Genomic DNA, 13,155 nt, shown 5'->3' on the forward strand with positions numbered 1-13,155 from the left:
CCTCCAACATCATTTACTGATGGCGAGATGGGTAGTCTCGTCCACTCAGCCTACGAGGAGCTGGGCCTTCGGCCTCTGTGGTAGTTATTGCCTCAACGTCTCTGGAGAACCATCGTTGACTTACCCAATCAGACAATTATCGCACTTACCTTCCTTGGCTGTGACACTCAACCCGAACCTCAAGCAGCAGACAGACCTGACGACTAAGCATGCGAAGAAGAGGAACCGATTCCATCCCATCAGGGCGGCGAATTATTGCAAATGAATACTGTGTCAGGAGAGAGTGGGGTAGATTCCCCTGACTTGATATAGCTCCGGCCGAACCTTTGACATGTAACAAGAGAGACCAACGTCGGGGCAGGGTGGGATGAATGCCATTCCTAGTTGCAAATAAGATACGGTGGTACCATATGGTGGGCTCAATGGTTATGGTTCTCGGACCTACCCAACCTGTGTAACGACGAGTGTAAATAGTCAGCTTACCCCTTCATAACCTACGACCTATTCCTTCGTTACTCTCTATCCCCCCTCAGAAACTTTCATTTCTTCAATTCTAACCTTTTCTTTCACGTGGTCATGATAGATTTCAATGCAGCAGTTGCTCAGAGGCATAGAAATGCCTATTGGAAGCATACTGCATCTACCCATCACGCTCCTCCTGTCCGACCCGTGGCTTACCGCTCGTCAGGTCAAATGCCTGTATTTTCTGAGAGGGCCATGGGGCAGCCATACCCAGACCAGTCCTATAAAGTTTCCCTCACAGGCAAGTCATCAGCTTTTCATGAGGAATGCAAATCGCGTGAGGCAATAGTCCCAATCCCTGGATACGATTTCGATCCCGCCAGAATCCCTCCACAGGCCATTGGTCTTGATGATAGGAGGTTAGCAAACGATCCTCAACTACAGTATCAAATGTTGATACACGATATCTCGGTATGTTGATTGCGCGCTTTGGGTGATGCTCGATCATTTTGTCCACTCTGCTACAAACGCTGATAATACCTGAAGGCAATGTTCTATGATTCGAACAGCTGCACAAACACAAATCGTTACAAGAGGGAATTCAGCCAATCAATCATATTCCTTGCCTTCTACCTCATTGAAGTCGATGATCCTCTGGTGTCAAGCATTGCAGATCTAGACTCTTCAAACCTTATAGATCGACTTCGAATGGGACTTCAAGACCAATGCCGCAGTATCTGCCCAAACCTAAACGTCGTTATGGCTATTCGTATGCTTCTTATCAGTATAGGAGCCCAAAGAAGTGATGCAGAGATTTTTATATCCGAAGGGCAAGAGCTGAACTTCCCGAAGATGATATATATATTATTGGGGGGTAGCAAACCGGAACGTCTTTCTACCGAGATAAACCATCCTGTCTTTCTCCAAGTATTATCAAGCACTCGGGCTTTTAGAGACTACTTCTTGGATCAGAGTTACATTGACCGGTATGCTCAAAAGTGGGGTGCGAGTCTATGGTTATCTCTAACAGTAAGTTAGAACCCAGCACTTACTTGGACATATACTCATAACCAATCAGATTGTCCCGAGTAATTGGGTATCAGGCCTTTCGCAGATGGAATTACTGGACCTCGAAACGCTTTGGAGTGACTCATATGGGATGGGTGGATGTACCATGCGAGGGGATAACTTCGAACGTATTTTTGCGATTTGGGCCTACCTTAGCTCCGAAAAGTGCAGATCCCAGGCGTTTGAGCGAATCCGTAATCAGTGGCCTGGAATATTTACCAGGGCGAATCAAGATCTAATGGAGACCTCAAGCACAACACAGATGGTTTTAGACCTTATGGCAATGGAGAGCATCGTCCGACTGTTCCCAGAGGCAGAGCGCATTGCATACCAGAAGGGTCTGACGCGGGATCTGAACATGATCGTCAAAAGGAATGCAACGGGCAAGCAATCTTTTGTCGTCCAACATTTCCTTGTCTCGATGGGAAATATTTTGGGCGAAAGTCCGTTGGTGCAATTTATCGATAAGATACTTTACTCGCGAACTGTCTTGGCCGTACCGGATCCGATAGGGACGCATTACATTTCTCAGCGAATGACCGGCATTACACATCTTCACGCAATGAGGGCTAGTATTTTCGCGGCTAGGAGTCGGGCAGGACGTCTCAAGCGAAGTTGTGGCTAGGATTTTGAAGCTGGCGTTACCAGTTTGTATTGGTGAAACACCAACACGGCGAATAAATTTGAAGTTTCCTGAGCGAAAATATGTCTCACTGTAATGTAGCTAGCATCTCCTATTTCCTTCAACGTGGATACCTATAAAGCTGGCTGTATGATACTGGAAGTTTAATGTGATTGGCCGTGGTGTCAATAGGCAATGATACTTGTACTTTGAGGCCTGCAACTTGACTCTCGTAAACTGAGGCCCAGTCCTGGAGACGAGCGATTCTAGTGTCCAACAAGGTCTCTTTGCAACTAAGCTTACATACCGATACGTAGAAAACACCTGTTGGCTATGAACACATCAAATGATCTGACTAGAGTTACCCAGCATACAACATGACCCTTATGCCGCTATCTGTAACGTTTCACTATAGGAGCGATACTGCTTGCTTATTACTCATAGACATGTTGCCATTATCAATCCACTAGCTCATTATTTAAGTATACCTTACTCTTCATCACATTACTCTTCGTATCAGGGGTTCCATGTTGAGAGCTTGACTGAAAGTGCCATTCAATATAGCGAGATATTGTTTTTAAACAGTGGCACGCAGCCATAGATAGTACCTACGCAGTACGCCCCCTGCCTATATAAAGTGGGATAGTGCGCCAATAAGACACCTTCCGTATTTGTCTTCTTCTCTCTCCCTTTCTTTTTTCCCTCCTCCTTTTATATCCTTTCTACACTTGCATAGTTTACCTTCACACCACCGCGGCTATTACCTTTATCTCACGCCCCTAGACTCTATAGTCTTCGATCCTTGATCTGTATACAACAGCAGGTCGTCCCTCCCCATAGATCGTGGATGAAATTCAAAGCTGCTCTACGAAGGGTGCCATGCCAGAATTCGCCACGGCTTGCACGAGATCTGATGACAATCATCACACACGATCCACCGATGAGGTAAGTCATCTGATCCGATTCCTTGATTGAATCCTGCCATCACCCACATTATTCAGATCGTCCGTGTTGACAAGGCTCGTACGGTGGTTCAGCCTTGTCGCGTTCAGAAATTGGCGGCAAGGCCTCAATGTGTTCATGAAAAGGCTATGGCTCGCGCGTCAACGCTCCCAACACAATGCCGAATCTTCCAGTACAAACTTGAAGTGAGTTTCTTGCACATGGACCAGGAAACACGACTGATATTGTGAAGGTAGCCTCTCTGGAGGACAAGTATCGTTTCTTTAAGCTCTGCGCGACCTTGGCTCCTGAGCACTGTAAACGAAACGACGAAGAATGGCTAGATTCCATGATGTCCCGGCCAGAGACAGTGACTCGTACTATATCACCTCTCTTTCTTCTTTTATCTCTTGAATCCGTCAAGGGGAACCGTGCAGAGACATGTCCTCTTCCTAACCACAAGCCCCTCCGGGAATTAGCGAACGATAAATCAGCTGTATTCAGAACGCTTCTTGGCGCAACGGAGCGCACATCTTCCGATGAATGAGCTCTAGATGATCGAACTATTCGCGACACGCTAAAAACTGGATGCCGCCGCCAAGGAGATTAGTAGGAAATCGTCAAGGTGGTAATCACAGCACCGCACAGGCTGCACCTGACTAGGTTGACAACGAGATGAATGGAACGTAGCAATTGAACAAACTTGTCACATTATCATGGCTGGTCGAGGTTTTCACATTCCAAGCCTGGGATAAGAGAAAGGTTGATCTAAACTTGGGACATACCGCCAGCTTCAAAAGTGCACAACTTGGGTTAATGATTGCAAGGATACCTCTCCGGTTTGGGTAGCATACCAAGGCAGATTTAAGGCTGAGTTCGATGAATCAGCCCCGTTCTCTGATCAAACGATTCCAACTTCCCATGGCTGGACTCTATAGACTCGACAGGTTTTGGTCGCTGGTGTCATATTGCTACGGGCTTTCGCCAGTTTTACATTGAATCGCCTTGTTGATAGGGTATATACACAGATGATATCTCCAGTTTGGAAAGCTCTTCTTGGCGGCTCGAAAGGCATTTAAGAATGATACAACTTGAGTGATCTACCGTTTTGCCGTGTGACAAGCAATTCCGCCAAACGATCTCTGCGCGTGGCGCGCGTACTGCACCGTGCTGACGACGCAAGAGTGGAGCTGAATGAATGACCGAGGGCACGAAATACGTATCCGTATAGATCACGAACCGTTCCAGTCGTAGAAGATCGGTCTATATTAGGCAAGCATCTGCGGTGTCAACGCTAACCCATTCCAGCATACTGAGCTACTTGCAAGACCGTGTCGACTTTATCCACACCTACATGCGCTTCTTGTTGCGGCTGGTCTATACTGTGTAACATTCCTTCTTCTCTTTGCATCGTCGATTCTCTTGCACAGCTGATCTGACAATTTACACTATAAAGCGCCCCGGCTTTCATCAGAGCTGCCGCTGGATCTTACCGTCGACAAACAAACATAGATTGGCGATGAGAATGGATAGAAATATCGATACGACTGACACCAAAGACCTGGTTCAACCTGCTCAGCAAACTTATATTCAAGAAGTGGTCGCCGTGTTCCCAGACATCTGTTTACGGTTTCTCCAGTCGATTGCCCAACCATCGTCGTTCAATAGCCAGATCATTTCCAATCAAATCGTCGATCTCCTAGAGTCTGGGCAAACATACCCGAAAAGAGAACATCCGAAGAAACCTGATACGAAGAGAAAGCGCGACTCCGATGGAGAGGACGGCGATCTTGCAGAGAAGGTTCGCGAAATCAAGCGCTTTTACACTGTGACTTATCGAGACCGAGAACCACAGCCGAAACAGCAAAGCATTATGTAAGTCACAGTTCACTTCGCTGGAAGATGACTAGAGCCTATCTTCTGCATGACTTGATGTGCTAACTTGAAAACAGGACGGGTATGATAGCTGGAGACTTTCCTTTGGTCCCCGAACGAGTCATCCGGAAAGCCTTTGCGGAAAATAACTTCTTACTTCTCCCAACATACCTAAACGTTGGTCAAGCCACTCAACGGGATGAGAAGACTTTGCCCTGGACATACAAAAAGACACCCACGCCGCAGGATGAAAGATACAAGAAAAGAAACATAAAACATACAATGAAGTCTGTCGAAAGGTCTTCAGAGGATGGGAAGCGGGAAAGAAAACTCATGAAGGAACTCCAGGCGGCCAGATTTGTTCACCACCACACTAGAGAAGCCAGTGGCCACCAAGGGGAAGAAGAGGGTTTCGACAATGCTCAGTCTAAAGACGAGACGAAGGAATGTGGATGCTGTTTTACCAACACCGCGAAGGACCGGATGGTCCATTGCGACGGCGATGATGCACATGTAAGTACCCTAAGACATTGTTAATGGAAACCCTGTACTCGACGCTTGGTGCAGTAGTACAAGGGCCATTCTAGCCCAAACTCCGGTTTAGTCCCTTGTTAGACCGATAGGACAAGATCATATACCAGTGTTCACTAACAAAGCTCAGTTCTTTTGCATTTCATGTGCTCGTCGCAACGCTGAAATGCAGGTCGGTTCCCGCAAGCATGAACTGAAGTGTTTATCCATAGACGCGTGTAGGGGTGGCTATTCTCGCAAGCAGAGACAAAGATTTGTGACAAGATCACTGGAAACTGCCCTCGATAGTATTGAGCAAGAGGAGAGTCTTCGACTGGCCAAATTGCCCGACCTCGCCCTGTGCCCCTTCTGCACATATGCAGAAGAGTATCCTCCAGTCAACGTTGACAAAGAGTTCCGATGCCGGAAGTCTGACTGTATGGTAACAAGCTGCCGTCTTTGCAAACTGGTGAGCCATGTTCCCAAATCATGCAAGGAAGCGGCTCTAGAGCACGGCCGAGATAGCAGGCGGCAGGTGGAGGAGGCTATGTCGAAAGCCCTCATCCGAAGTTGCAACAAGTGTAAGTGTCCCAGTTGGGACGTCTAGTTGAGTTTCTTGTTTGTGGCTAATGATTTTGGAAGGCAAAACACCCTTTGTCAAGGAATCCGGGTGCAACAAAATGACTTGCCCTAAGCCAGGCTGCTCGAATATACAGTGCTATATTTGTTCTGAGTCTTGCGATATCCGACACTTCAATCCAGCCGAGAGCGGTGATCGACCAAGCAGTTGCCCTCTATTCGAGGACAGCGAGAAGCGGCATTCGAAAGAGGTCCAAGAAGCGGAAAAGAATGCTAAGCAAAAGGTATTAGAGGAAAATCCGGATCTTGATCCTGAGAGTCTAGAGTTCACGATCTCATCCAAAGTCAAGAAAGATGACGCTCGTCGGATGAGAAAGTCTGCGAATACATATGAGGCGCGCCACAGACCGTACCTTGGTAACTGATGGACACGATATAGAAGGATGAGTTTGTTACGGGCCATTGCTCGAGCTGAGGTTAGGCACTGGGAGATAGACAATGATGCCAGGCGGCGCTCTTGGTAGATAGATTTAATAACAGTCTGCAAAGAGGAGAGAGCCCTTTGTTGTATCTACCATATCTACTTTTTTCTCTGACGTTGTAGGGGATGCCATAAACTACAGACACTATGTTTCCCCTTTCCAGGGATCCATTGAGGATGTATATGATCCTGGGCAAATCTCTCTAGGTCGTCCACACCTGGGGATGAGAAAAGGATTGTTCTGTCCATATTCGGGAACGTAGATGTCATGCTCTTCCGGAACCTCCGTAAGTCTCCATAAGGAACCTGCATTAGTTCCCCTTTATCCTCGCTGCTCGACTCACCCAACCAGTAGAGCTGATACAAAACTGCTCTATAAAAGCGAACAGACGATGTATGAGGGTCCCTTCGGTCTATGGGACAGCAGGATACTGTCGTCCATTCCTGGAAGGTAGGGCCGCCGTCGAAGATATAACAGGACTTCTCACCGGCGCCCATTAATATTTTGGTCCATGGCTGTGCCCACTGAACCTCTTGAGGAAGAAGAACGAGAGAGGAGTAGACATAAACCTCTGATGAAGCGAAGTGGTCCGAGAAGTGGGACATACACCCTATCACATTGGCGCGCGGCGTGCGTCTGATTTGCCAAAAACGAGGACGCAGCCAACTTGATAGCCTTTCCTCGTAAGTCTCCGCCAAACTAGCCGTGTCGTATTTTCGAGTCGACCAATGTGTAACAAAGAAAAGCCTTCCCTTGAACACACCATCGCAATGTGGACAGGCGCAATTCTTGAGACAGCACTTCTCTACACTCAAATTGAGGTTCTTGAGAGGAACATGAAACGGTGCCCACAACGGTTGGATGTTTGAGCAACCCATGCTGACCTAAGCCACGGACGTGGTGGAACGAGACAAAAGATCTGTTTTCAGAGCATATAGAAAGCGAAATAATGAGAATATTGTGGTATTGCTCCGATACCATCCAGGTCAGCGTGATAGACAAGCAAAGGATGATTCCTGTCAACAGACCCACTATCTCGTCATATCAAAGCTTCGTAATGGGATTGACTATACACGGGGGTTGACTAGAGGATATACTACACAAGAACAGAGGATACAGCGTTCTACATCATATTATAAATGGATAATATCCTTCCGTTGTCCACTCAAGTTGAGCTCTATACCTTTGGCAATTTTATGAGATGGTTGGGGCCGTATCAGGACGTTACAAATGCTAAAGTAAAGGCAGTTTACGGCTCCTCGCTTCCCGTTGGGGGCGCGAAGCTGGCTTGCAACTATTTAGCATCTACAAGTAGGGTCTACGGCTGGGATTAACTTGTTTTTGAGTAGACCAATCGAGGGTTGTGGTAATATGATGACATAATACACAGATTGTCGTGTCACATATGCGAATGCGTCGATATACTGTAGCGGGGTTCTGGCATGGTTGAAAGCAGCTAAACGGCTATTAACCACGACCATACATCGCGCAACAATACAAAAAAAGAAAAGATAAATAAAGTGTTAGTATATAGGAGTATCAGGTAGATGCTCACAGTTTTCTCAGCGTACAGATGAGGAGTTCTGTGCGGAAGGAAAGGCTGAAGCAATTTATAAATGAGGGCGAGTCCCGGGAAGACGTGGTCTTGGAATCTCCACGAGTGTCTTATCAGAGTTGTTTATTCATTCCTATTTTGAGCGGACTATCTGCAATATGGAAGGTCGCGCTTGGACATGGGACGATGCTCATCTGCACTCTAAAAGTCAAGGCAACAAAACTAGCGTCCGGTCGAGCAGTCCTGTGGTACGCTCGGCGACTAGCATATCTCCCAAACACGTCTCAGCTGCAAAGGATTAAGGTCCATTTGCATTCTCGATGGAAAGTCGTTACCGTTGCTTGTGTGAGGACTGGAATGCTTGAAGGTTATTTACTGTAGTCGTGCCACTGACGATGCCCGGATCGCCTCTTTTACTATCAGGTATATGGCTGTCGTTGTTGTTAACGAACTCCTCCGAGATTCGAAACTCTCGCTGAAAGAGAATGGTGCCACGGTTGTGCCGAATATTGTTCTCCAAGCCCCCCTCGATTTGGATGCGACAGTTTCGTGTGTCACCGTCTGCCTGCTCAGAGCTTTTCGGGGCACATTGCAGTCTCGCGGGTCTTAACGATGACCAAGTAGTGTGTAGACAACGAGTCGAGCGTCTTAATAGCGGCCAAAAGGTTGGCAGACAACCACCGACGATGCCTAAAGTGGCCTCTATAACTGTCCATTTCGCAATATCTCTATATTGCGGTAAGCGACTCAGCACAGTGTCAGGAGATTCATTGTGCTTCTTACACTGTTTCGTAAAGAAATTCTTTGGTCAGTTCCAAAGTTTTGATATAGAAAATTCGGACAATCATTGCGGCGCCAGCTCTGCCGTAGCCACAGTTGTTAGTTATATATTGAAGGGTACAAGCGCAACTGCCCGGTACCCTATGTTACCTTACGTAAAATGCGAGATATGAATGACAAATTGATACTCACAATGCACCCAAGCTTGTCAGGACCGCTATCGCAAACTTGGTTCGCCGTGGTAGCCGCGCGTTCCACAAGCTTGTAACAGATACCAGAGCCAAAGCGAAATCGGTGAGTGCCAGGACAATACTAAGGACTATACCGGCAATTTGGATGACCCTCCTAGCGCACGTCCCAGAGCCAACGGGGCGTCGGAATTGCTCCCAGTAGTAGTCTACGGGGGTGCATTGGAAGATACTGGTAAAAAAGAACGCAATCGATGTTGTCCAGATACAAACAAGACAGCCTATTAAGGATACTCTGAGATAAGGCCTGTTGACGATAGCCCCGTGGGTGGTTGATCCGATATACACTTGGCGCAAATACATGACTACCGATGTTTTGACAAGACATGACAATGTAGCGTATAACAGTTCTCCAAAGTACCAGGTTTGGAATCCAATAGCTATTTCCACATCCTTGACCTCGCCCGCATCCTGTCCGATGCCGCCTAAGACTATACCACGAATTATGAGGATGGCCTGGGCTGTGTAAAGAATCTGGTCACCATTAGCGTTGTTGTGGACAATTCTCAGAAACAAAGGCGGAGGAATGGTATTTCGGGTGGTCATATCTTAGCCTTTGCTGAGAGCGTAAGCTTACCACTGATATATACATCAGCTTGTCATGTATGGCATGCTTTCTGCCGTTTCTTTCATTGGTACACTGCGCCCAGATTCGTAAAGGCACCGAGAGGTACACGAATACGGCACAGCATATTTGAATTACAAATAGCTCGCGGGCTTTTCCACTATCATACCAAGTCATCCCGTAGATAAATCCCGGGCATACAAACGTCTATCAATAGCGATGTGTATCTTGATTCCAACGTGGCACCAACAGAGGAAGAATAGACTTTTTTTGTCCTACGCCCTGTAGTGCAGTGTTTTATGTAGTAAACTGCTACAAAGCCACTTCGGTTATGAGAGAACTACGGATAAGCCGCTACTTTCGTCGCGTTCGGAATCCTGATTATATATCTCTTCGGCGGGTTCGTCCAATACCTGACATTAATGTCTGAGCTGCTAAACGGTGGATTTCCCCCCGCGCTTACGTCTCTTGGGTCCTCCGCTTCAACATGGCAGCAATTCGGTCGTTATTCTACAGATCCCTTCGATAAGTAGACGTAACAAATATAATGGATATAGAACAATTCTACGCACTTTATAAACTTAGGATGTCAGGGCGCCTGCCATGGTATGCAATTTATGGTCCGCATAGTCTTTGACTCGAGGCTATGTTATGGAATTCAATGGTATCAGGTTGAAGCCATACAAGATACATTCAATGCCGAATGATACATTATGATCGAGCTGCATTTCGGTAACATAAGGAGAACAGATCGATCATCAACGATCCGGAGGGCATCCTTTGATCGGAAAGGTAGTCGCAAAGGAATCGATTTGCTTTTGGAGATTTCTCAATCATAAACATCGTAGCTTCCGCTACAGGTTATGGAAACTTCGAACGAGCACGGCATTGGTTGGGTGATTCCTGGACTGTAGAGCTGGTTGGCTGACCGACTGCCCCTTCCAGAACGCCAAACTCGCAGTTCCTTGGTGGCGCTTTAGTAGGCGCTAGACATTGTTCTCCATATCACCATTATGCTTCATCTATTTCGTACCATTGAAGCTACGAGGGGACGCAACTATGATGATCACTGAGCGGAAGGACTACTGTATTCTTGTTTATTTTCCTGCCCCACAAGCTTCCAGATAGATCCCGAGAGCTTTTGTAAATTCAACAAGTAGCCCACTACATTCCTGGGCGTTATTTCAGTGCTGGCTTTGGCCGTTGGTACTGGTCAGTACAGTAATGGATAAGGTTTCACAGATCACATGAGAAGCAGAAAATAGACCTTGTCGCGGGAGACCAGCAACAAGCATTCTAGACATCATTCCAGCCATTTCTGGTCGTTCAGGATAGACTCAGATACATGTATTGTCGACCTACAAAAGCCGTGTTTTTCAGCCAGCTCCACATTAATCTTCACGCTTCATCAAGCACGCGCCTGGCTGTTCTGGAAGATGAAAGTATGTCTCTTCTGTGGTTATTTTCACTTGCTCTTGTCAGTGCCAGCAGCATTTATCACGTGACATGGGTCTTGCAGGCCCGAATCTGGTGGAGTTCGAATACTCATCGTCTCTCCTACTACTCGGTCAGGCGATATGAGACCGTGTGTAAGAAGTGGTCCCTCAGTACCTTGTCTCCGTCATTACTCTTGCTTTGTCTTTTGCAGTTATGTCACATGGGTGGTAGCTATAGCGCTATGTGCCTGAGAAGGGTCATCCAATCAATAGTACAGGGAACTCAGAGTATCACGGCAACAGTTTACTATTCATAATCATAGTCAAGATTTTCGATTCTTACACTTCGGCATGAATGGATAGAGACAAAGAGTGATCTTTTCGACTCGTATTATATGACCACGTCATGTTTTCATGTACTTGCTGCGAAAGACATCGTAATGTGTGTACCTCTGTCGGGTATAGCCAAAATCGCCTTGCTCTCTTCGTAACGAGATCACAATCACAATCTCATGCTGGTCTTTGTTCAATTCATGACTAAATCATTCGACCTTTGTGTACTTCTCATAGAGCCTGATGACCTCCACGCTCATATCGTCTTCCATCGTGCTTCTTCTTGATACCTCCAATAGTTCACGCATCGTCTGTGCTGGTATCTCTGCAGGCTGTATTAACTGCGAAGGGTATAACCCCATCGCGTACGGGCATTGAATCTGATGACGTGGTGGATTGATATGAACCTGGCTAGAAGTCAGACTCGCAAGGAACAACTCCTCTAGATAGATGTTTGATACCTGAGAAGATCCAAGTGCTCTCCCATGATCTCCGAGGTCCATAGGGCTTTTTCGAGTGGAGAGATACCGAGACCGCTCCGCTGGCTTAGGCTCAGAGATGTCTCTGGAGGGCGAATGGTCCGAAGAGGCATACTCCCGGCGCTGTTGAGGATTCGATGATGACATATTTCTGCCCAAGGTAAAATGCCTCAAGTTAGGAGAGAACGGAAGAACCCAAGAGCAGTAAGTCTTACAATTCGAATGCCTGCAGGTGGTTGTCGAGTATCGCAATAAGAAAATAAGGGAGAGTTGGTTATGGTATGGATGTTTGCTCGTTTTCGGGTAATGCGTTCTGTGCACTTCTATAACATATATCTCCGACACCGAACGCGTAGCCAAACTCAGCATCGTCGGGGTGTTTTGAATAGTTGTCTAGCTTTGGTTGTTGATTAATAAGAACGTGTGTATCTCGGGCTTCTGGTTTGAGAAACCATCCATCATAGACAATTTCGGACTTTACAGGATGCCATATTCCATGCCCCCTTGCCATTACTAGAGTCATATCCTGCCACATTCCACCCCGTCCAAAAGGGTCGTTCTTTCGGTTGATCCTGCCATTGACTCCATCCAGACACAATAGTGGGCCAGCGGCAAGGCAGCTTGGAGGATCCTATAACGACCACTGAAGACAAACTCCGTTGCGCGGTAGGCACAAAAGTGCCTTCACCGTCATTGTGTTTGCCAACAAGTACTCTCAATGTCCGAGATCCGAACATATATCCATCTAGGTGACGTCTGATCGTATCCAGTGAAATGGTCTCCGCCATAGCCAAAGTACACACGAGCGTCAGGGTTGAACATCTCCCTACGCGCGTAGAGCGAGCAGTGACGGTAAGAAGGTAATCCCCGCCGAGTCTCGAGTACAGCCACAAACGGAGATGATGTACTTCGGGATGACTGGGCAAACCTGCCAAAAGAATCCTGTGGGTCGCTTTGGTCCATTTCACCGGTAACCCGATTCTAATCCAGTCAACCTGATTATCCTTGCACTGGGTTGCCGTCCTGGAAGCTTCGGACGACCGTTTGATAAAATACGGCTGTAGATGTGTGGTATCAATAATTTCAAGCTTGATACTATGTATCAAGTTGGCATCCGAATACTCGAGTGTCGGGTAGTGACGTTTCACCCGTTTCAACCTGTCTTGACATCCTCTGTTAGATATGTGACGAGACAAAGTTATTCCCCCCCCCCCCCCCC

The 13,155-nt window shown here is 47.0% G+C and overlaps 2 protein-coding genes across 2 annotated transcripts; both read left to right on the top strand.

Moving 5' to 3' along the window:
• Positions 1 to 576: 576 nt before the first annotated feature.
• FIESC28_10008 (uncharacterized protein) lies at positions 577 to 2,155 on the top strand (the record flags this gene model as incomplete). The annotated part of the gene is made up of 3 exons (XM_031164143.1): positions 577 to 933; positions 1,009 to 1,491; positions 1,541 to 2,155. The coding sequence occupies 3 exons, from the start codon at positions 577 to 579 to the stop codon at positions 2,153 to 2,155; spliced, it is 1,455 nt and encodes a 484-aa protein (XP_031011799.1).
• A 2,458-nt stretch (positions 2,156 to 4,613) lies between these two features.
• On the top strand, positions 4,614 to 6,483 carry FIESC28_10009 (uncharacterized protein; the record flags this gene model as incomplete). The annotated part of the gene is made up of 4 exons (XM_031164144.1): positions 4,614 to 4,969; positions 5,047 to 5,482; positions 5,631 to 6,060; positions 6,242 to 6,483. 4 exons carry the CDS (start codon positions 4,614 to 4,616, stop codon positions 6,481 to 6,483), a joined length of 1,464 nt encoding a protein of 487 aa, XP_031011800.1.
• Positions 6,484 to 13,155: the final 6,672 nt, after the last annotated feature.

This window comes from Fusarium coffeatum, assembly GCF_003316985.1.
Source record: "Fusarium coffeatum strain FIESC_28 chromosome Unknown BRIP53273_contig_277, whole genome shotgun sequence".
NCBI lineage: Eukaryota > Fungi > Ascomycota > Sordariomycetes > Hypocreales > Nectriaceae > Fusarium > Fusarium coffeatum.